Raw genomic sequence first — 21,350 nt, 5'->3', positions numbered from 1 at the left:
CAGGTGATTTTGAGGAGCTATTTGCATTATTTGAAAGTAGTTAGGATTAAATACAAATATTATCACCAATGTCACATGCAGATTGGAAATTACTTTTTTTAGTATACCTTGAGAAACATTTATATCATTGATTCACGGCATTTTATGAACTAGCCACACTGCACCTCATCTGAAGCTGTTCTGACTCCATTGTGGCTGCAGGAGGCAGCACGATACAAAAAGCTTGGAATCTGCAGTCGGAGAGCCGTGGTTAGACTCTGACTGCATCCCTTACTGTGTGTGTGGACCAGGGCCCTGCGACTCGACCACCCCGCCCTCAGTTTCCTCATCTCTTCAAGACAGGCTGACGGGGCAGCATCCCGATTCCAGTTACCTACTGAAATATCATAACTGCATCCTCTCACTAAAAAACTCTGTTCGTTTTCAAAAGATTCCCTCCTTTTTCTCTTAAAACAGATAGTAGTCATATAAAAAGATAATCCTGTCCACAGAAAGACTTGAACAAGGTTACCGCTTGCAGCTTTATTCATAATGTCCCTAAACTAGGATCAACCCAAATGTTCACCTGTAGGACAACGGATAAGGAAATTGTGGCATATTCACGCAATGGAAAATTACTTGTCAGTAAGAGGAAAAAAATTACTGATCCGTGTGACAATGTGGATGAATCTTACAGACATTATGTTGAGCAAAAGAAGTCAGACACCAAAGAGGGCATATTGTCTGACTCTTTTTTTTTTTTTTTTAAAGATTTTATTTATTTGACAGAGCACAAGCAGAGGGAGAGAGAAGGAGAAGCAGGTTCCCTACTGAGCAAGGAGCCCGATATGGGACTCGATCCCAGGACCCTGGGATCATGACCTGGGCCGAAGGCAGCCGCTTAACCGACTGAGCCACCCAGGCGTCCCTCTTTTTTTTTTTTAAGATTTTATTTATTTATTTGAGAGAGAGAGAGAGAGCACGAGCAGAGGGGAGAGGCAGAGGGAGAAGCAGACTCCGCGCTGAGCGGGGAGCCCGACGCTGGGCTCCATCCCAGGACCCTGGGATCACGACGTGAGCCGAAGGCAGACGCTTAACCGGGACTGAGCCACTCAGGTGCTCCTTGTCTGACTCCTTTTACATGAAATCTTAAAACCAGCCAAACTCCAGGCACCTGGGTGGTTCAGTCAGTTAAGCATCTGCCTTCGACTCAGGTCGTGATCCCAGGGTCCTGGGATCAAGTCCCGCATCAGGCTCCCTGCTCACGGGGAGTCTGCTCCTCCCTCTACCCCTCGCTCCTACTCGTGATCTCTCTCTCTCTCTCTCTCTCAGATAAATAAATAAAATCTTAAAAAAAAAACAAAAATAAAGCCAGCCAAACTCCTTTGTGGTGCTAGAAATCAGAACACTGATTATCTCTGATGGGAGGGTCCTGACTGGAAAAGGGTACGCGGGGAATTTCGGGGTGATGGGGATGTTGTAGGCCTTGATTTTGTTGGTGTTGGTGATTACACCGGAGTATACATTTGTCAAAACTTGTCAGACTGTGCAATTGAATCAAGTGCTTTATTTTGTATAAATTATGCTTAAATTCAAAGAAAAGACAACTCACCCATATCAGTTAAATGTTTAATTTTCTAATGACCAATTTTGGGGATTCTCAGGATGCAGTGACCATCTGTACTCTGGGAATTGGGACAGCCTTCGGAGAGTCCATTCTGGACAACACACCCCGCCATGCGACCATCGTTACTAGGGAGAGCAGTGAACTGCTCCGCATCGAGCAGAAGGACTTCAAGGCTCTATGGGAGGTGAGCCCCAAGGCTTCTTTGTCAATTAATGTAGTTGCAGAAAAGAAAGGGAGCTGCCACATGGATAATGGCATTACAGTCAAGCCTTAATGTGTTCTGTTCTGAGCCAGTGGATGGAATTTAATTTTCAAAAATTGTTTTTGAAATGAGTGAGTGAAAAAGCCATTTTGACACAAGACATCTCCCCCCTTTTTTTTAATTTAGTGCTTGCTCAATTTTCTGTAGTTTGACATACCTTATAATTATTTCTTGAATGACCATAGAGTGTTTTATGTATTTCCTCCCTCCTATTCCACAGATGTATTCTTAACCAGGGAACAAAATACTTTGACATTTTCTTTTGCATTTTAAAAATCATCGTTGACATGTTCCCTGGTAAAGTGGAATGAATGGGGTTAACATCTGCTTTGGTTAAATGCTTTTAAAAATGATGGGCCCTGTAATAAGGTATGGAAATGAGGGACATAGAGATGTTTGGTTACTTGCCAACCTCAAAATGCATAGGTGGCACAGCAGTGGATGGATGCAACGGGTGCTGGTGGCTTTTGCATTTACCGCTGCTTACCAGTGCCCCTTAGGGTACTGCACTCATTTACAAGAAGTAGGGGGAATGAATCATCTTATATGCAGTAATGGCAAGTGGAGCACTTAGAAAGGCCCAGCTAAGCCTTGCATCTTTCACACTCATTCCTTTTCAGTTCTGCAAGCTTCTGATTTTAACCTGTGGTTGTTCCTTATCTTTGTCCTTGGCTCAGTATGTCCAAGTGTTAACCCATCGAGCTGGCAGGCTTTGCAACTTGTCCCGGTGTGGCTAAGATTTTAAACTTGATCTAAAAAGAATTTTATGTAATCAAATAGTTTCCTCCAGAGCCAAACAAATGACAGATGCATTAAGGGAGCAAACCTGCAGGTGAATGAGTGATGCTTTGCCTTAAAAGTCCTGCAAAGCCTTGGAAGGCCTTGGTGGTGAAACCTGTTACTTTTATTCTTGGCAGTAGTGAATAAATTGCGGGGTTGCTTGTTTGAAATGTTCCTCTTAGAAAATATTAAAGAGCTCCAACTGCTCTGTAAAGTTCAGAGACAAAAGCTAGTTTTAGGAAGGCAAAGCCAAAGTAGGTTTGCATGAGGTGTGTGCGGAGAGGTTTTCTGTCAATTAAAAGGGACCAAGCTTGAGGCAAATAAGTCTTTTTTTTTTTTTTTGGATCTTTCATGTTTAAAAGGTAAACTGAAAAAGTCTTTTCCAAAAAAGAAAATTTGGAAAACTGGTTTAAGAACAAAAATCATTTCCACCTGTGATATATGTCATTATAACTGCTTTTGTCTGTTATGACTTTTTCAAGTTGCTCATTGAGGATGGTTTGTGGAAATATTTAAAGTTTTATTTTAATTAGGAGCCCTCAGTACTATGAAGGAAGTTCCTGAGAAGTTGCTACCTGTGAACATTTTTAAAAAATTTGTTATTAGAAAAATTGTCAAACATACAGAAAATCCAAAAGGATAATACAATGAACACCCAAACATCCCCACTTACTTTGGCAGTTGCTAACATATAGCCATATTTGTTTCATCTTTGGTTTTTTTTTTTGCTGAACCACTTCAAGGTCAACGACAGACATTATGACATTTCATCGTAAATATTCAGCATAATCTCCAAAAAGTTAGAATACCCTGCTACCTACCCATAATACCATTATTACACTTAACAGAACTAAAGATAATACCCTAATATCTAATACCGAGTCCACAGTTCAAACTTCCCCATAAATACCCATAAATAAATAAATATTTATTCAATAACTATCTTTTAAATCTGTTTTATTTCAAACCAGGTTCAAATAAAGAATCACGTATTACATTTGGTTGTTATAGCTCAGTCAGTCTGTCTCTCTCTATATATCCCTCCTTCCCTCTCTCTCTCTCCCTCCCTCCCTCCTTACCCCTCTCTGTCTCTCTCTTTCTCCCCCATGACATTGACTTGTTAAAAAGGCCAGGTCAGTTTCTCCCAAATTCAAGATTTGTTTGATTGTTTTCTCATGGTATCTTTTTGTACCCCTACCCCAGGGCTTCCTATAAATGGAAGTTAAAGCTAAAAGCTTGATGAGATCAAATCAAACATTTTTTGGCAAGAAAAGGTCAAAGGTGATACTGAGTACATCAGGAGGCTCATCACATCTGGATGCTTTAGTTTGATTAGTGTGATCCTGTCGTTTGATTGCATTTGAGTACATTTTAGGGCTCTTTTCCACAGATATTTCCCTTAAAGGAAAATTACTAAATGGGGGTATTGATATTGAGGGTGGTCTTTGGTATCCCAAACCTTGTCATGTGGTTCTCCAGCTTGGTGGGTCCAACCCTTCATCTGTGACCTCAGAGCAGACTTCTGATCTCCCCTGTCAGTGACTTAAGTGAGCTGAAAAGAAGGAACAGAGTTTTTGTCTGACTTCTTATTTTACAGGTGGAGGACTGAACCTCACGTGAGTAAGAGATTAGTCAGATACTTCATTTTATTTGCCTGTTCATGGAACTAAGTACAGAGTGCAAACTACATGCTCAGTCAACATTTTAACTGGCTAAAATGAAAATGCAAGAAACTCCATTATCTAGCAATCTCTGTGAGTCAGAACTTTATTAATGGGCACAATTGTGCACCTACACTACGTGATAATCCTAAGACCTCGTAAAATTCTAAATTACCTTCTAAATAAAAAAGATTGACTCCAGTTTATTCTACCATTCGTTTTTCAACAAATATTCATTGAGTATCTCCTGTGTGTCAGGTGTGGATGTAGCAGCAAATAAGTTTGGCCGAGCTCCTGCTCTCCAGCAAAGGCTTCTGTTCTACTTGGAGAATACAGAAAATAACCTACCAAGTCATAATATTATTTCAGAGTATAATATATCATTATCATTAAATAGATTTTATTTCTATTTGAATGAGTGGTCCCTTGATGACATATATAACACTGATCTGTTAGCAAAATATCTGATGTTCAGAATACCTGTTCCTTGATTATGTCAGATAATAGAGTTTATGACTCAGCCATTTATTACACTAGTAAATAATACTCATTAGCAAAATTGAAATTCAAGCTCGCACTGTCCCCTGAAACCTAAGTTAGATCTGCCTGCCAAACATTAGAAGGAAAGGATTATGTCAGGAAAGGCTCAGGTAGGAGCCTTACTGAACTGTGAGATAGTGGGAAGAAAGCAGCAGAAAGGTAAGCTGGATAATGCCTCTCTTGTTGGCAAGGTAAGGAGCTCAGTGTTGGGCTATAGGTTAGAAATAGTAAAAATTAGATAACCTGAATCGAGCATCTAAATTTGCATGTTCATCTCATTTGACTACTTACTTTTGAAGAATGTTACGGTGGGTCCATTGTATATCAAGCACCCTCTTGTTTAGCTTTGTCTCCTTATCTGTGCCCTGTTGTCACTTAAAGGGGCCGGAAGATAAAACACGAGGGCCGGAATTCTGAGTTACTTCTTCTAACTCTAAAAATTAAGATCTGTAGCCACTGTCAGGTAGCATAGTCTAAAAGTAGCTCTTTAATAGGCTGAGCAAATAGTCTATCTTCCACTTGAGACTTTAATGGCAACACAAAGCTAGGGAATCCTGCTTCCTTTCCTGACCAAAGGCAAGTTTCATCGGCTCTCTGCAGGAAGAGAACATACTCAGAGAACTACATGTGATATTTTGAAATCCTATTCAATTTCATCCCAGATACCTCTTGCTTTATATTGTCTATTATGTTGTAAGTTAAATTGGTAGCACCCAGTGTATTTAAAAAAGTTATTCCCATAAATGTAACCAGAAGCATTATTCAATAGCCTCTACAAATACATCAGAGAAAGTATTCCCCAAGATGTAACTGAGGTAGCAGCTTTGTTTCAGTTGCTAATTTATGGTCAGATTTAAGAGCATTGGGTTGCTCCATCTTAAAACAAAGTCATGTTTTCTTAACATAAGTGAATTATGGTAAATTTATTCAGAGTTGGTCAATAATGCATCCCCCTTCTTACGCCTCTGTGGTATTAAAACTTAATAAAATATATGAACCAGGGTATAAAACATCTCATTTTTCAGTAGCATTTGGGGGATGGAGAGAGAAAGAAGAGGAGAGGAGACAGGAGATAGTTCTGTTTCTGAATTTCATTTGGAAGAAAATGGATTGAAAAGTCTTGGAATACCATGTTTAGTTTTTTTTTTTAATTCTTTTTTTTTTTTTTTAAAGATTTTTATTTAGTTAGTTAGTTATTTAACAGAGAAAGAGAGAGCACAAGCAGGGGGAGAGACAGAGGGAGAAGCAGGGAGCCTAACGTGGAACTCCATCCCAGGACCCTGGGATCATGACCTGAGCCGAAGGCAGACACTTAACTGACTGAGCCACCCAGGCGCCCCCACCATGTTTGGTTCTTGAGACAGACATAAGTTCAACTCTTTGGCACTGGGTGCATTGCATACCCTCAGTGAGAAAGTTAAATGGCCGAGTAGTGAAAGGTAGGCTTGCGAGTTTTAAGCCAGTTATTAATATTTGATCCAAGATTGTGGGTATTTATGACTGCTGGTGGCTCTTGGACTAAATAAAGAACTGATTTACTGTCCAAATCCGTGAATTTCTTCGCAGCACATGTAGGATAAGGTTTCCAGTAGTTACAAATGACTACAACAAGGGGTTTTTTTGCTTTTCTTGTTGACTTTCTATCTAACTCGTGTCTGTATGAAGATGCTTTCAGCTTTGCAGCATCTTTTGACATCTGTACATCGACTATTCCAAATACATGAAATTGAATGATGAGGTGAGTCCAGTGTATTCAGAGAAGTAGATTCAAGAGGCACTCTCGATCAAATTCGTAAGAGACACTACTAAGAGGTCCTTGAAATAGTGGTCTACCATCTGCTTAGCTGTGTTTCAATTGCATGAACATCATCTGGCCAAAAGCTTTCCTTCCTTGTGAGCCATGTTTGAGCATGTTCAAAATAATAATACGTATTTATGAATAAATCATTCGAAATTTAAAGACAGCAATAAAACTACAGAGCCTAAAAAAAAGCAATATTTTAAATTTATAGTCTGACCCATTCCGTAATAAAAGTGATTTCTTAGCTGTAATTGTTACCCAGAAACTTCTTGGCATACATTGTGATTTTATTCTAACCAGGGGATCCCATGTCACAGAGAACCATTGCTCAGATGTAATGATTGATACAGGAGAGTTAATTCCCCAAATGTGTCTGTGGCCTCAGTAAATATCAGTAAATGACCAAAAATCTATTTCATGCTTTATGGGATATAAAACTGAATGGTAAAATGAGGAAATAAGTGCATGTTCTGTCTTAGCAAAAGAATGCAATTTATAAACAGGAATATTTCTTTTTTTTTTTTTAGATTATTTATTTATTTGAGACAGAGAGACACAGCGAGAGAGGGAACACAAGCAGGGGGAGTGGCAGAGGGAGAAGCAGGCTTCCCGCTGAGCAGAGAGCCCGATATGGGGCTCCATCCCAGGACCCTGAGATCATGACCTGAGCCGAAGGCAGATGCTTAACCGACTGAGCCACCCCGGTGCCCCAAAACAGGAATATTTCTAAGAGTATGAATATTGTTGCAGAAATATTTTTACATCTGTCTCTACTCCCTGATTTTCAGAGTGTTTTATTTCTCGATTCTACCAGATATCTTGGCAGTTGTGGGACTGAAAAGCTTTTTAATTATTTCCATTCACTGCCTTTTCTTGGACTATGCAGGGATAAAAAGTTCTTTTCCATTAATAATCTTTCAAGTCACTGTGAGAATAGGAAGTATTGAAATAACAGCAGCTTAGTCTTTGTTGATGCGCTTTAAAATCCTTATTAGAATAATATACTTCTCAGAGGCATCTGCTCCTGCTTGAATAGACTTGATGTTCCTGTCTGTCTCGGGCTGTCAGAAAAATTAAAGCCAAATACTTAAAACATAATATCAGAACATAAAAATCTCCGAAGTCCTTTGGGTGGTTTTATTACTCTATTTAGCATGCACACAATTTCAAATTGTTTCACTCTTACTTTAATGGGAGGCTTCCAAGGTGGGCTGGTATCTCAGGTAAATGTTTTAGTGGCCCTGGGCAGTGAGGCAGGACTGCATGACCCATCCTCAGACAGGCAGCCCCTTGCCTGCCTGTTAGTGCACAGGGACCCACGCTCTCATCTGAGGACTGGCTGGAACCTAAAAGCCAAGGGACATGCTTTCTCCCAAGTCAGAAGTCTGTGCTTACTTTTGGCAACTTTGGAGCTTATACCGTAGGGTTACTTCCCAGGCCAGAAATTTGCATCAAAAGGCTAAGAAAAATACATCCAAAAATAAACATGAAAGCCAAGATTTCATGCCAGGAACTCCAGCCACACACATCCTGTTGGCTGGTTCTCTTGACTCTCCTCGCAGTTGTGATTCTTTTAAACCAAGCGGAAGCCTGCTCTGATGACTTGGACCTTATGTCTGCTCCAGGGTCTCACTCCTCTGTCCTCAAATCCAGAAAGGAAGGGAGTGAAGTTATTAGGAGGTAACTAAGTTAAATATATGTGTATGTATATAGGAAGTCTTTTCCTATTGCCTTTGGCTGCCTGAGCTTTTCTGGAGAACCACCAGCACTGGACTGAGATCCTTTTAACACTGATAGATACAAACAAGGAATTATCGGCGATGAAGGTGTATTTTGCTGTCCAAATAAAGGACAGATATTCACTGGATATTCGGGAACTTTGAGAGACAGGAAAAGAAGGACATATGCCCTACAAGGTCAGAATGGTTCTTTTTTTATTCTTTGGTGGGGAAATGTTGTATGTCACAGTTTGCATTTTGGTTTGAGGAATTATACTGTGAAACATCTCTGGCTTTTCTAATTATGTTCCACCAGACCTAAATATGTACAACGGGACTGACATAATTTGATTTCATCCTTATTTGTGATGCGTGTGTGTGGAGGGTGGAATGGCGGCTCATCTTTTTCTGATTGTGAAGGGTATGTTTGTTTAGCCTGATGATCTTAAATATGTTTCTATATAAACAAAGATAGTTGTTCATAACTAGTCAGTTACATTTATCACATTAATATTAAATGTATGTATTTATCTGATGACATATTTGAATGGCAGATATTAAAAATGAATTTGGGATAAGGAAACAGACCGGAAGTGATGGTATTTCATCCCCTGGACGCTCAGTGGGTATCTTGCCTGCAGCTCTGACTATATGAATTCCTTAGTGTTTATGGGAACTCTGTTACATTATTGATCACTTGAAGTCATACCAGCTCCACAAGCTATGATTTCACTATTTCTCAGAAGATGATCAGGGGGTCTGAGCAGATCAAGGCTTAGCTGGCAGGTGCCAGCAATGTCCAGATGCTGCGGGTAGGCCTGTTGGCCCCATGCTGTAAGCAGTAGTCATCGCTTCCTAACTGGTGCTCTTCTGGGTGTTCATTTCAGGAGTGTGCACCGGATACTAGGATCTTGTAGAAGCTGTTGTTAGCAGAGGTTCTGAAATGTCTCGCATGGCGGTGCATTTGCCAGTCACCTTTGACCCCTCACTGCCTCCCACCACCCACCCCCCTGTACTTTTATCTTGCAGTGGCCCTCATTACTCTCCCAGCGAACCTACCACTCTGTGTGGCTGCTAAGGAGCTTCTCAACTCCATGTTAATTGATGCCACTTATGAAAATTTCATCTTTTAGAAACTCCTGTCGTATTCAACAAACATACACTTCGTTCCCACCACGCAGAGGTGCAAAATGTATCCTGTCTGTCCTTCTGGTTTACCATCTAGTGGAGAAGAAAGACAGGCATAAATACAAATCACCCTAATGTAAGACAAACTGGAAAGTACTCTAAGGAAGATCCAGTGTGCCGGAGGACATCCTGGGGAGGGCAGAGAGAGATTCATTTCCATCCAGAGTATCATCTTGAACGAAGACAAAGAAATCGGGTTCTGAATTCTTCTGTGGCTAACAGGGCCGTTTTTCAGCATCCCTAAAGGATTGGGGTCAGTTAACCAAATTATAGCATTTGAGGCTGTCGTGTCCCAAGGGGCTGACCGCACAGAAGAGGCAGGCCTTCTTCACTCCTATTGTGCTGTGTTCTGTCTTCTCCTCCTGTGATAGGCGCCTGGGCAGGCTTGGATAGGGGTCGGCCTGCCCTCTGAGGGTGTCATGTGTTGCATTCCCAAATGCCTGGCTTTGTATTTTGTTTGTTGTTCAGTCATCATCTGGAGAAATCCGCTCTGAGGTTTAATGGGTCCCACGGGCAAAGGCAGTTCTAGCTGGGAAAACTTTAAGAACTTGAGACTCAGAAGGAACTCGTGGTATGGACTGGGGGATATTGTTAAGCTCTTTATGTGTAGGAAGCCCTGTGGTCATGGGACTTTTCTGTTCTCATTGGGCCGAATTCCACTCCTGCATAGTCTCCAGGCTGCTGCGGAGAGGTTAGAGCCCAGTCACTGGGGCAGGGTGTCTGACACCGAGGAAGGAGCAGCAGGAAGTCCTGTCACAAAGTCAGCCTCTCCGAATTCCTGCAGGTTTGCCTGTCGTTGATCTTACTAACCTCAGTGTTCTGAGCTGTCTGGCCCAAACCTTAAATGCAAGACAGACCTTCTAAAGGTTACTGATGTGGTCAGGTGGTTTGGCCTGAAATTCTGATCTATTCCTGGTTTAACCCACCTTTGCTAGATCACTTTTTGGGAAGCTCTCCAGCTCGTGGGCCACCTATTTGTAAATGTAAAGATAGCTTTACTTAAATCCTGCCTCGCTGTCAGGAGTGCTCCAAGTTAATGTTGATTGATAACTGAGGTGCCTTATGAATTGGAAAATTTAGTGCCCCTCTCCTTCCCTTTTGGTTTGCAAATTCAAGAAGGCAAAGCCACAAATTATGTGAATGGAAAATATAAAGTATAGACAACAGTTCATACTGTATCAAATGATATCATTGGAAAGGCAAGAACTTTTTGATATCTTTCATCATTTACAGTTGTCATTCTTAAAACTAGTTCCACATTAGAATTACCTGGAAAGCTAGTTAAAAATTCCCATGTGTGGGCTCTCCCTAGAACTATGAAACCAGAATCTCTAGAAGAGGGGCCCTGGGCATCAGTGGCTTCTTCAAGCTCGCCAGAGGGGCCTGCTGGGCAGCCAGGGCTAAGAACCTCTGTCTTCCAGCAGTGGGCTTTGCTAAATGGGCACTGTGCCCCTTTGCATCTGCTTCTGCATTTACCTGCCTGGCATTTTTTTCTGTGCTAAGGCTCTATGATTGAACAATATGTTTATTCCTTGTTTGTGTTAAATCTCCTAGTGTAATTTTTCCTTCTCTCATATAGACATTCTACTTCCAAATTGGGGTTCCTGCCAGATTTAAGTAATAATGGCAATCAGTACTTTAGAGATACAGTGAGTGGTGTTTTTTGTTTGAGGGTTTGTGTTTAGAGGTTGCCTGTGTGGTCTGGTTATTGAAAGTGTGAGAATCAAGTGCAACCCCCCCCCCCCCCAAATTCCACCATCCTACAAGCACACATCCTCTTATCTGTCAGAACAATCGTGTCGTTACACATCATGTAGCTCCTGGAAAATTCCACACTGTACCTTTGTGAGAGAATGAGAGTGAAAAAGGCAAATAAGATAGCACTATTTTGAAGAGAGTTTTGAGCTCATGGGCCCCCTGAGAATGTTGAGATCCCTGACCTGTCCCTGGACTATACTTTGAGAATCACTTCTCTAAGATAAATTCCCAGAAAAAGAATACTAAGTTGAAGGGTATGAAAACATTTATGTCTCTTGATAAATATGACCACATTTATTTTCAGTAGCTTTTATTCTGCCACCAGGAGTAGCTGAGCATGCCTATTATATCCAGCCATGGCCAGCATGACCATTACATATTTTCCTCCATTATAATAGACACTTTATTGTCATTGTGTTTCTTTGATTACTGCTGGGATGGTTGAGATTTTCTTACACATTTCTTTTCTGATTATATTTCCTCTTTCAGCGACCATGTTACTCACCCATACATTGGTATTTATTTATCAGTTTATATGAATGCTTTATTTGGCCAAGACATTAACCCTTTGTTGTAATTCCTACAAATATTTTATTTTGGTCTTTTGACTTTTCATTTTTCATGAATTTAAAGTACATAAATTCTAAATCCATTAAATCGCCAACAAAAAGGCTATTTTGTGGCTTAAAATTTTTTAATTTGTTTTATAAAGATGTTACTCATTTTTAGATGATTTGAAAAGTCACATGATATAGGCAATAATAGTGTTTTAGTCAGTGGTGCTGTCTGCATGAATTGAATGAGTTTTAAAAACTTTTTTTATTGCTTCTCTCTTCTGTTTCAAAACATTTATAAATGCTCTTACAAATTCATATATTGGCTCCAATTGTTTCTTTTTTTTTAAAGATTTATTTATTTGACAGAGAGAGATAGCGAGAGAAGGAACACAAGTAGGGGGAGTGGGAGAGGGAGAAGCAGGCTACCCGCAGCGCAGGGAGCCCAATGTGGAGCTCGATCCCAGGACCCTGGGATCATGACCTGAGCCGAAGGCAGACGCTTAACGACTGAGCCACCCAGGCGCCCCGCTCCAGTTGTTTCTTATAACATCTATGTCATAACCTATCTCTTATAACCTTATTTTAGCAACTGTAACAAAATTTTCTTAAGATTTCTTTTCTGCATATTTGTACCATGACCTGTGTCCCTTCCACTGCTCTTCTGCTTCAGTTTCTGTGAAGATCCCCGTGATTTGATGGTGGAACCCTCCAGCCCTTAGATCCCACTACTCTACCCGCCCCCTCCCCACTCCCCGAACACTGCTCTAAGCTTTGAGTCTGAGTGAAACATGAGTGTTACTGGGATACCTTCTGAAGTTAGTGAAGTGAGTCCTCTTTTTTATTTCTATTCTACTTATTTATTTATTGCGGGGGGGGGGTGGAGGCAGAGGGAGAAGGAAAGAATCTCAAGACAACTCCCCCTGCTGAGCATGGAGCTCGACTTGGGGCTCAATATCATGACCCTAAGATCATGACCTGAGCTGAAACCAAGAATCGGATGCTTAACTGACTGAGCCACCCAGGCACCCCAAGTGAGTCCTGTTTTTTGAGCATCTGTAACTGTTTGTTTTCTTTTCTTCCCTGTCCAGAATTATATCTACCTCTTTAATAGTTCTGGGGCAAGCACAGCTCTTAGCAATAAGTGTTAATGAAAATGGCTTTTCATTTTTAGGTCTTTGCTATTTGTTGAGGATTTTACTTTATTTGTTTGGGGGGCATTTTTGCCTATGCTTCACTTTGCTTAAATTCATAGAATTGCCTAGTACAAATATACTGAAAAAGGAAAAAAACCTCTCTATAAAAACTTACATTGTATCTAATCCCTGTTAAAAGCATAACAGAACTTGGAAAAAGGGAAATGTAGTAAAATGATCAGATATGGCATTTAATAAAAGATCTACCTAGTCAGGGTGCCTGGGTGGCTCAGTTGGTTAAGTGTCTGACTCTTGATTTCGGCTCAGGTCATGATCTCAGGGTCGTGAGATCCTTCCCCACATCAGGCTCCACGCTGAGCATGAAAACCACTTGAGTTTCTCTCTCCCTCTCCTTCTGCCCCTCCCCCCTCTCAAATAAATAAATCTTTAAAAAGAAAAAAGATCCACCTACTCAGGAACATATACAACTTTGTGTACAACACTGTATAAAGTACCTACTGAAAAGTTACAAGTTTTAAGATAGCTTTAAAAAATGTTAGTGTTCTGGGGCACCTGAGTGGCTCAGTCGTTAAGTGTCTGCCTTTGGCTCAGGTCATGATCCCAGGGTCCTGGGATCGAGCCCCACATCGGGCTGCCCCCTCAGCGGGAGCCTGCTTCTCCCTCTCCCACTCCCCCTGCTTGTGTTCCCTCTCTCGCTGTGTCTCTCTCTCTGTCAAATAAATAAATAAAATCTTTTTTTAAAAAAAAAGTGTTCTACTTCTCTGAAAACTGTATTGCAGATCACACTATGTCCATCGACATTTTCGTTCCTTAATTATAACCAAAGGTTTTGTCATACATAGCAGATGGCATATTTAATGAGGTGATAATTAATAAATGAAAATTAATAAATTAAAATCGTTGCATGACTTCCTGATAATAATAATTGCAAGCATGTGCATAATAGTCTAAACTATTATGAGTCCTGACATGGTTAAGAAATTTTTAGAGAAGTTTTAGTAGAGTTGGCATTCCATCTTCCTGAAATTCTCTTTCTTGCTTTCTGCCTGTGGCTTTATACTTTCTTCTCCCTCATCCTAGCCCCTTCTCCAGACTTCAATTAGGTCTGAAATGTCAGACTTATCTTTTTTTCCATCCAACTTTATATTCAAACTTTTAAACATTCAGAAAAATTGAAAAAAGACTAGTAGGAAATACCAAGTTTACTTGAATATTTTAGGTTGATTTCTTTCTTCCTGCTTCTCCCTGTCCTAGCCAGCCTCCTTTTATAATCAATTGTGTGTTTATCTCTTCCTCATCCATTCCATCCCACCATCACTGTGACCTCCCTTTTCTCTTCTCACATCTAGCCAGTGTTAAGGGAGGCGGCGTGGTTTTTAAAGACCAGGGACTGGAATCAGCCAGATCAGGATGACAGTCTGGCCCAGCTCTGTGTCCTCAGGCAAGTTACTTTACTGCCTAAACCCGTTTCCTCATTTGTAAAAGGAGGTTAACAATAATCTTATCACAAGTGGTTGTGAGGAAGAAATGGTATAATGCCAGCAATCCCTTAGCCCCAGGAAGCACCGAGAAAAGGTGCAGAGGGTAGAGACGGATAGATACGAACGATGGAGGAGTTCGGGTACACGGGTGCCTGCTCAGACGCCTAGTGCTGCTGTCTCTGCTGCCCAAGGATAATGTTCAGACTCTCTATGTTGGCATCCAAAGCTTCCTAAATGTGCCCATACATCCTTTTCCAGCCATATTGCCTCTATTAATTTATCCAACTATTTTTCTCAACCTAAATCCTGTCAGCAAGCACTAGTCGGGCATTCGCGAAATGCCAGGTGCTATGCTAGGCACTGGGCACACAGACGCGAACAGCGTGTAGCCCTCAAGGAGCTCACAGTCGATTGGAGATAAATACGTGAAAATAAATTTTAAAAGCGGGTGATAAGCGCTTTTGCGGAGGTGTTTGCAGGGGCTGGAAGTGGGAGGAGAAGATGGTAGCTGCCAGGGAGAGTCAGAACAGTTTCCAGAGAAAGTCCCCTTGTGTGTCTTGTCTTCCTAAGGCTGACAGGAAGGTGACTGACAGAAAGATGTCACCAGACACAAGCAGAGGATTCAAGTGCTACTGTGGGAACATGTCTGTTGTGGTGGAACATGGAGGAGGGGTCATAACAACCCTCCAGTTCCAGGGCAAGCTTGCCTCCTCAAGTTCTTCATGGAAAGAAGAGCCTGTCAGAGCCGCCTAGCCTTTCCCGGGAACAGCGCAGGATTTTTATCTCCTTTCCCCTCCCCGGAGCCCCTCTCCCCTCAGGTCTTCTGGACACTAGCACCATACCTACTTGCTCCCTGGAGCAAAAACACGTAAGGGGCGCCTGGGTGGCTCAGTTGGTTAAGCGACTGCCTTCGGCTCAGGTCATGATCCTGGAGTCCCTGGATCGAGTCCCGCATCGGGCTCCCTGCTCGGCAGGGAGCCTGCTTCTCCCTCTGACCCTTCCCCCTCTCATGTGCTCTCTCTCATTCTCTCTCTCTCAAATAAATAAATAAAATCTTAAAAAAAAACACGTAAGAAGCCCAAAAGTGTTAGGGTCCCTTTACCTCCAGTCTCCTCCTTTCTCTACCTGGCCCAAGACCCAGCCCAACTGCTGTCTCCCCTAACATCTCCCGGTCTCCTCCTGATCAGGTGAGTAACACCAGCGATGAATGATGGCAGCCCCTTCACATAGGTGTCACCAGATCTGTCTGTGAATGAAAGGCCAAGAAGAGGCTGGTTGCCTTCTGAGGAGATGAGGGTCCAGATGATGAAAAAGAACATGACTATAAGACAGGTTGAGATCAGGTGAGGGGATGGGAAAGGAAGTCTAACACCTGGGATTGCTAAGATTCAGGGAAAATGGAGGCCCGAAGCACCGCTGTTCTCTAAACAGACTGAAAAACCCGGAAGCTGAGAGGTTCTGGGGCTGAGAGAGCCCCGAGCAAGAGGCAGAATGCAGCTTCAAAACCAGAGGAAACTAAGGACCGTTGATAGACACACTCTGGGAATCCATTTGGTTTCTCCCCGATTTGGAGGCCTTGTAGGTCTTTATCACTTGCGGCTTTCGGTGGAGGCTGTGCTGATGCTGGTGCAGTCAGGGTGCCTAGTAGCCATTAGGCCTGGGTCCTTGGGTCACAGAAGGCACAGAGCACTCTGGGTTACTCTTTTCAATCTCTCTGTTCCTGTGGGGCTTGGCAGGGTCTTCTCCGATCTGAGAGAGAAGGAAAGTGAGCTCCCTACAGTATCCCATTTGTGGTAATGCGTGACATGATCTAAGACCAGATCTGATTGAGAATCATTGTGGTCACTTGGACTTTACATTCACGTGAGGGGTCTCTGCATGAATAATAACTAACAATAAAGGTGAACTGTATTGACCACAAACTAAAAGCCAGAAGTCATTCTTATCTTTTCACATATATTAGTTCTTTAGTCATAAGTTATTACCAGCTTAGTCTCAAGAATATATTTTAAGTATCCAGAATTCAGTTTTGGGAGCTTTTGAAATAAAAAGAGCACTCCCCCCCTTTTTTTTTTATTTAGGAAGAATTCAAGATTAGACCCAAATGTTAGCATTTTTCCCTGTAGTAATAGGATATCTTATTTGGTCCATTGTCAGATGAGTTTATGTGTAGTGTCAGAAAAGAGGACCGGTCCACAACAGGTGACTCTAATCCAGATTTCATGAGCTCTGGGGAGTTCACAGATCAGCTACTGAGAAACCTGCCAACTTCTGATAATTTTTATGTGTGTGGGTTTTCTGAAAAGAGAGTCCATAGCTTTCATCCTAATCTGAAAGGGTCCCATTGCCCCCCACCAAATGATTAAGGACCATTTTCTATAGAATCAGGATACAGATCAGACCATATAGTCTGTCCCTGCTTTATGTGGGAGAATACTGAACATTTACTCTGAAAAAACCTTTACAGAATTTGTGATGTGAGAATGGAGATGGTGGATAATTTTCATTGTGGCTTTCAGGCTGAGACATTGGTATCCAGAAATTCTTCTTGTAGTGAAAAGAAATCATTAGGAAAAATGCCAAGTTCCAGCCTCGAAACAGAAATGGTTTGCAGTAAGAGGTTCTACCAAAGCCTGTTTTAAAATAAATATTTCTAATTCATGGATCCATTGCTCCTCTAAATAGAGCACATCTGAGTATTTTGTATCCAGTTCCAAAACGATTGAACTTCAATAACAAGTTTTCATGGAAGTGTGGTTTTGTATTTTCAGTTCCATACCTCTCCCCCCAAACCACCCACATAGAATAATGCCCACACTGCTAACTGGACACCTTTAGACAATTGGTACTTCTAAAAATTAGCTATAGTAACATGGCCCATCATGCAGAACAATAATTGTCTTTGTTTTTTATTTAAAGAAATTTAGTTTATTGAGACTAGGTAATGCATACACATGGTAACTAAATTGGCTAATTGAATTTAAATTTTTAAAAAAGTACAACAGAATATATATAATGAAAAACGTGCTTTTCTCTTACCACTGCCCTAACCACCAGGCCCCTTGCCAGAAGCAACCCACCATTACTGGTAGAATATTTTATGCACAATATTCTCTTTAGTTGGTTATTGGGCAGGACTTCCAAAGCTTACATTTGATTCTTTTTCTCAACCTCTTGAGAAAGAAAAAAAAAAAAAAGTTTTAAAATTTCTAAAAATATCAAGACATTTTGAATCACAATCTTCACACAAATTGACAAATTTAGGTTACTTTTTCCTTTTCCTTTACTATTTATTTAAATTCCAACAACTTGAATCTCCTGTCGGCATGGTGTGGTGTTGTAAATCTGAAAACGTTATTGCAAAATGTGACTGTGTCTCAAATAGAAAACTCTAACCAAGCTTGTAGGAGTCTTTTTAGTATAATTCGTTTTAATTTTTAGTTATTACAAACGAGTAAGTTTGTTGAAAATTCAAAGTAATATACATGATTAGTAATATTGAAAGTATAAGAGGTAAATAAAGAGGTAATACCTCCCTCAATTTGAATAGAGGTGTTTAATCATCATAGCTATGGTATATCACATTGATACCATGCTAGTAAATAAAACATGGAAAATTCTTTTGGCATTAATTTTCCAAGAAGCTCTCCCTGTAAATAACCTCTACATATCTTTTACATTTCCTGAGTTGATGTATATGTACCAATCAAGACAGGCATCCCTTGTGGTGTAGATGACCTTGCATCCATGGCCCTTGAGAGAATAAATATGTATGTTGACAGTGCAGCTGTCATGAATTGAGTTCATAAAATTGGATTTGGTTTTTTTTAATCTGACATATTATTCTTGCTTAATTTCATTGTGCTGACCATGGTTTCAGTGCTATAAATCAGGGAGAATGTTTGCCCACAAAAACAAAAAAGAGAGAGAGAGAGAGAGAGCAGCAATAACAATATGAAATATTGCCTTTGTTTTAATAAAAATGTTTCTTCTTTGGGGTACCTGTCTTCTTTCAGCTGTGTTCCCTGGGTCTTATCATTATTTTTTATAAGTTTTTTCTTTAAATAAATCTATGTTGACTTGATGTCAGGAGTAACATAAAGCTCATAAAACTTAAATGTGAAATAAAAGAATGGGTGAGGTATGGTAGAAAGAAACCTATTTTTTAATGCAAAAAAGCAGGACATGTATATACATGTTCAAACAGTGCAAAGTTGACTACGTAATTTGTGTGCCCAGTGCAAAATAAAAATGTAACATCCCTTATTCTCCCCAGAGGAAGAAAGTGTCACTAATGGTGCTAAAATACAAAGCTTTTTCGTTTCTTCTGCATTTTCTATCTCAACTCATCATGTTTCTTATTTGCTCTTTAATGTTCTAAGTAAAGAAAAAATTAAATTATTAGCGCAAATTTTCTGTTTGTCTTTCTATGGTGCAATGCCAGTTTTAAATGCAAATATAAGGACATTTAACTTGTATGTGGAATCACCAAAGTGATACAGTTTCTGTTTCCTGGCTTGTACATGCACATGTATTATATTCTTACTGGAACAGTAGAAACCATGCACAAAACTAATTGAGCTGTTTTTATTTCAGTTCTTGATGCACACAGCTTCTACCCATACTCTCGATCTGCAGCTGACAGATCGCTAAGGCAGGACTCAGGAAGAGGAACTATGGGTTGCCCTAGCTTTCTTTTCCCTTTATGTCATTATTTTCTGTGTAAGTGGTTGGCTCATACAGGGAAGTAATATGAATAAGAAAGGATATGATAGAGTTTCTTTGTCAATACCACTGCCCTCTTTCTGTGCTCAAAGCAAGCTCGGATTAGCATGGGAAATGGGGCCTCTGGGGCTGTCAGCCCCTGGACTTGCTCACTGGAAGATGTAGCATGCTCACCGTGTACTTGCATTGAGTTGTGTTGAGCTCCCCTGCTTCACAGTTGCACCTGAATCCTGTTCTCACGAGGCATCGTGAATGCTCTGTGTGAAAGGGATGTCAAGGAACAGTGGACATGCACATGGCCAGTCTCTGCTCACATACCTGTTCCACTGTTCCATTTTACTTCACTTACAGAACACAAGCTCAAAGATAAAATCATTAAGAATTTCAAGATTGTGATAGCAGAGCATTACACCGAGGGCTCAGAGCCCTTGAGCATGGGGCCCTATGTGACTGCACAGTTCTCCCCCCCTGTGAAGCCAGCCCTGAGTATAGAAATGCATTAACTGAATGCCGCTCACATTCCTAGCTCCTTTCCCAAGGGGAATTATTTCAATAGCTTTTTCAATAACATTTCCGATGGATAGAGCTATAGAGAGGTAGATATGTACATATATAAGGTAGTAGATTAAATGTGGTCACAAATTCGGCAAAATTTGTTTTTCCAACCGAGAGGTGGAGTCTGCTTTCCTCCTCTTGAATCCAGACTGGCCCTGAGACGTGCTTTCATCACGAGAATGCAGTGGGAATGACTGTGTTTGACTTTGAGTGTTAGCTTACAGAGGCCTTGCAGTTTTAATCTTGCCCAAGGGGAGCGCTTCCTCTATCGTGTGAAGACACCTGAGAGGAGGAACCATGTGGTCATTCCAGTCATTTCAGCCATACCAGTTGAGGGCCCAGAGAGGTGAGTCCATTCAATCCCAACCAACTCCCAGCTGGCTGCAGCCACCTGAGTAAGCCCAGGTGATACCAACAGAAGAACTGCTCAGGAAACCCACAGAATCGTGAGAAATAATGAACAGTCACGGTCTTACGCCACTAAGCTTTGGGGTGTTTTGTTACGAGCAATAACTATATAATGGTATTTGCATTAAAAACATTTAAACCTATATACTTCCACAAATGAGATTACATCATTCATATTATCTATATCTTGCTTTTTTCCATTTAGTGGATCCTAGACATCCTTCTATCTCAGTGCATTCGGATTAGCCACATTATGCTAAGAGTTTTTCATTGGCTGGATTGCCATAGTTTATTTAACTTATTCCCCTGTTCATGGACAGTTACATTGGTCTTTGTTCTTGCAAACAGTGCTGCAGTGGACATTCTTCTACATCTATCTTAATGTATTTTTATGGAGTAAGTCCTTACCTATGGACGTTTTGTGAAATTTACAAGTTGATGAATATTTTCCAATTACACCTTAGAAAGTTGGCACCAATTTATACTTCACTGTGTATTTATTTCAACAATGTGTAATTTCAAACTTTGAAAATTTTGCCAGGAAAAAAATTGGTATCTTACTATTATTATTTTGTTTACCTAATCATGAGTGAGGTTAAGCATCTTTAAAAATATTTCTTGGCAGTTGTGGTGTGTTGTTGTTGTTGTTGTTGTTGTTGTTGTTGTTTTGGTCTGTGAGTGAGTGACCAGTTTATATCCTTTGTCCAATAGTCTGCTGGGTTGGTATCTGCAGTTTATAAGATTATAAGAGCTCTTTGTAAATTAAATGTGCCTCCTTTTTACCATATGTATTAAAATATCTTCCAAGTTTTTTGTTCAAGATGCATTTTGTGACCAGGCACTTAAGACTAGAGAGACATTTCTGACTTGCTTTATGATTTTTTTTCCTCAAGACATTTCATTCATTAATTTTTTTCTTCTAATCTCTTTCCCTTGAACTATGCCCCAGTTGCACATCCCTAAGGATATATTACTATAAAACAAAACTTTTAAAAGACATTTTGTTGTCTATCATTTCCCTTGGAAATTATTTTAATTTATCCATTTAATGTTTTTATCCTTTTGCTACTTCAGGGAAGTACGCTACTTCAGGAGGTTAATCCTGAATTAGTTGGTTGCTAGGTCTGTTGACTGCAAAATGCAGTTCCCAGCAATG

At 40.6% G+C, this 21,350-nt stretch overlaps 1 protein-coding gene across 8 annotated transcripts in view; it reads left to right on the top strand.

Moving 5' to 3' along the window:
- Positions 1-21,350, top strand: part of RAPGEF4 (Rap guanine nucleotide exchange factor 4) — a 288,792-nt gene that overhangs the window by 69,937 nt on the left and 197,505 nt on the right. For 6 of the 8 annotated variants that reach the window (XR_004679678.1, XM_035007754.1, XM_035007752.1 and 3 more), the window contains one exon: positions 1,644-1,790. The exons of 1 other annotated variant lie outside the window; for it this stretch is intronic. Coding sequence is in view for 6 of the 7 variants with exons in the window: in XM_035007754.1 (XP_034863645.1) it covers positions 1,644-1,790 (147 nt within the window). In the remaining variant the exon portion in view is untranslated. Of the gene's footprint in view, positions 1-1,643; positions 1,791-7,611; positions 8,567-21,350 lie in introns of those variants that run through there. One more of the 8 variants, XM_035007757.1, reaches the window with a different exon arrangement.

Source organism: Mirounga leonina, unplaced genomic scaffold, assembly GCF_011800145.1.
Source record: "Mirounga leonina isolate KUSES-001 unplaced genomic scaffold, KU_Mleo_1.0 Mir_151, whole genome shotgun sequence".
NCBI classification, from domain to species: domain Eukaryota; kingdom Metazoa; phylum Chordata; class Mammalia; order Carnivora; family Phocidae; genus Mirounga; species Mirounga leonina.
This window is presented reverse-complemented; position numbering and strand designations above follow the sequence as displayed.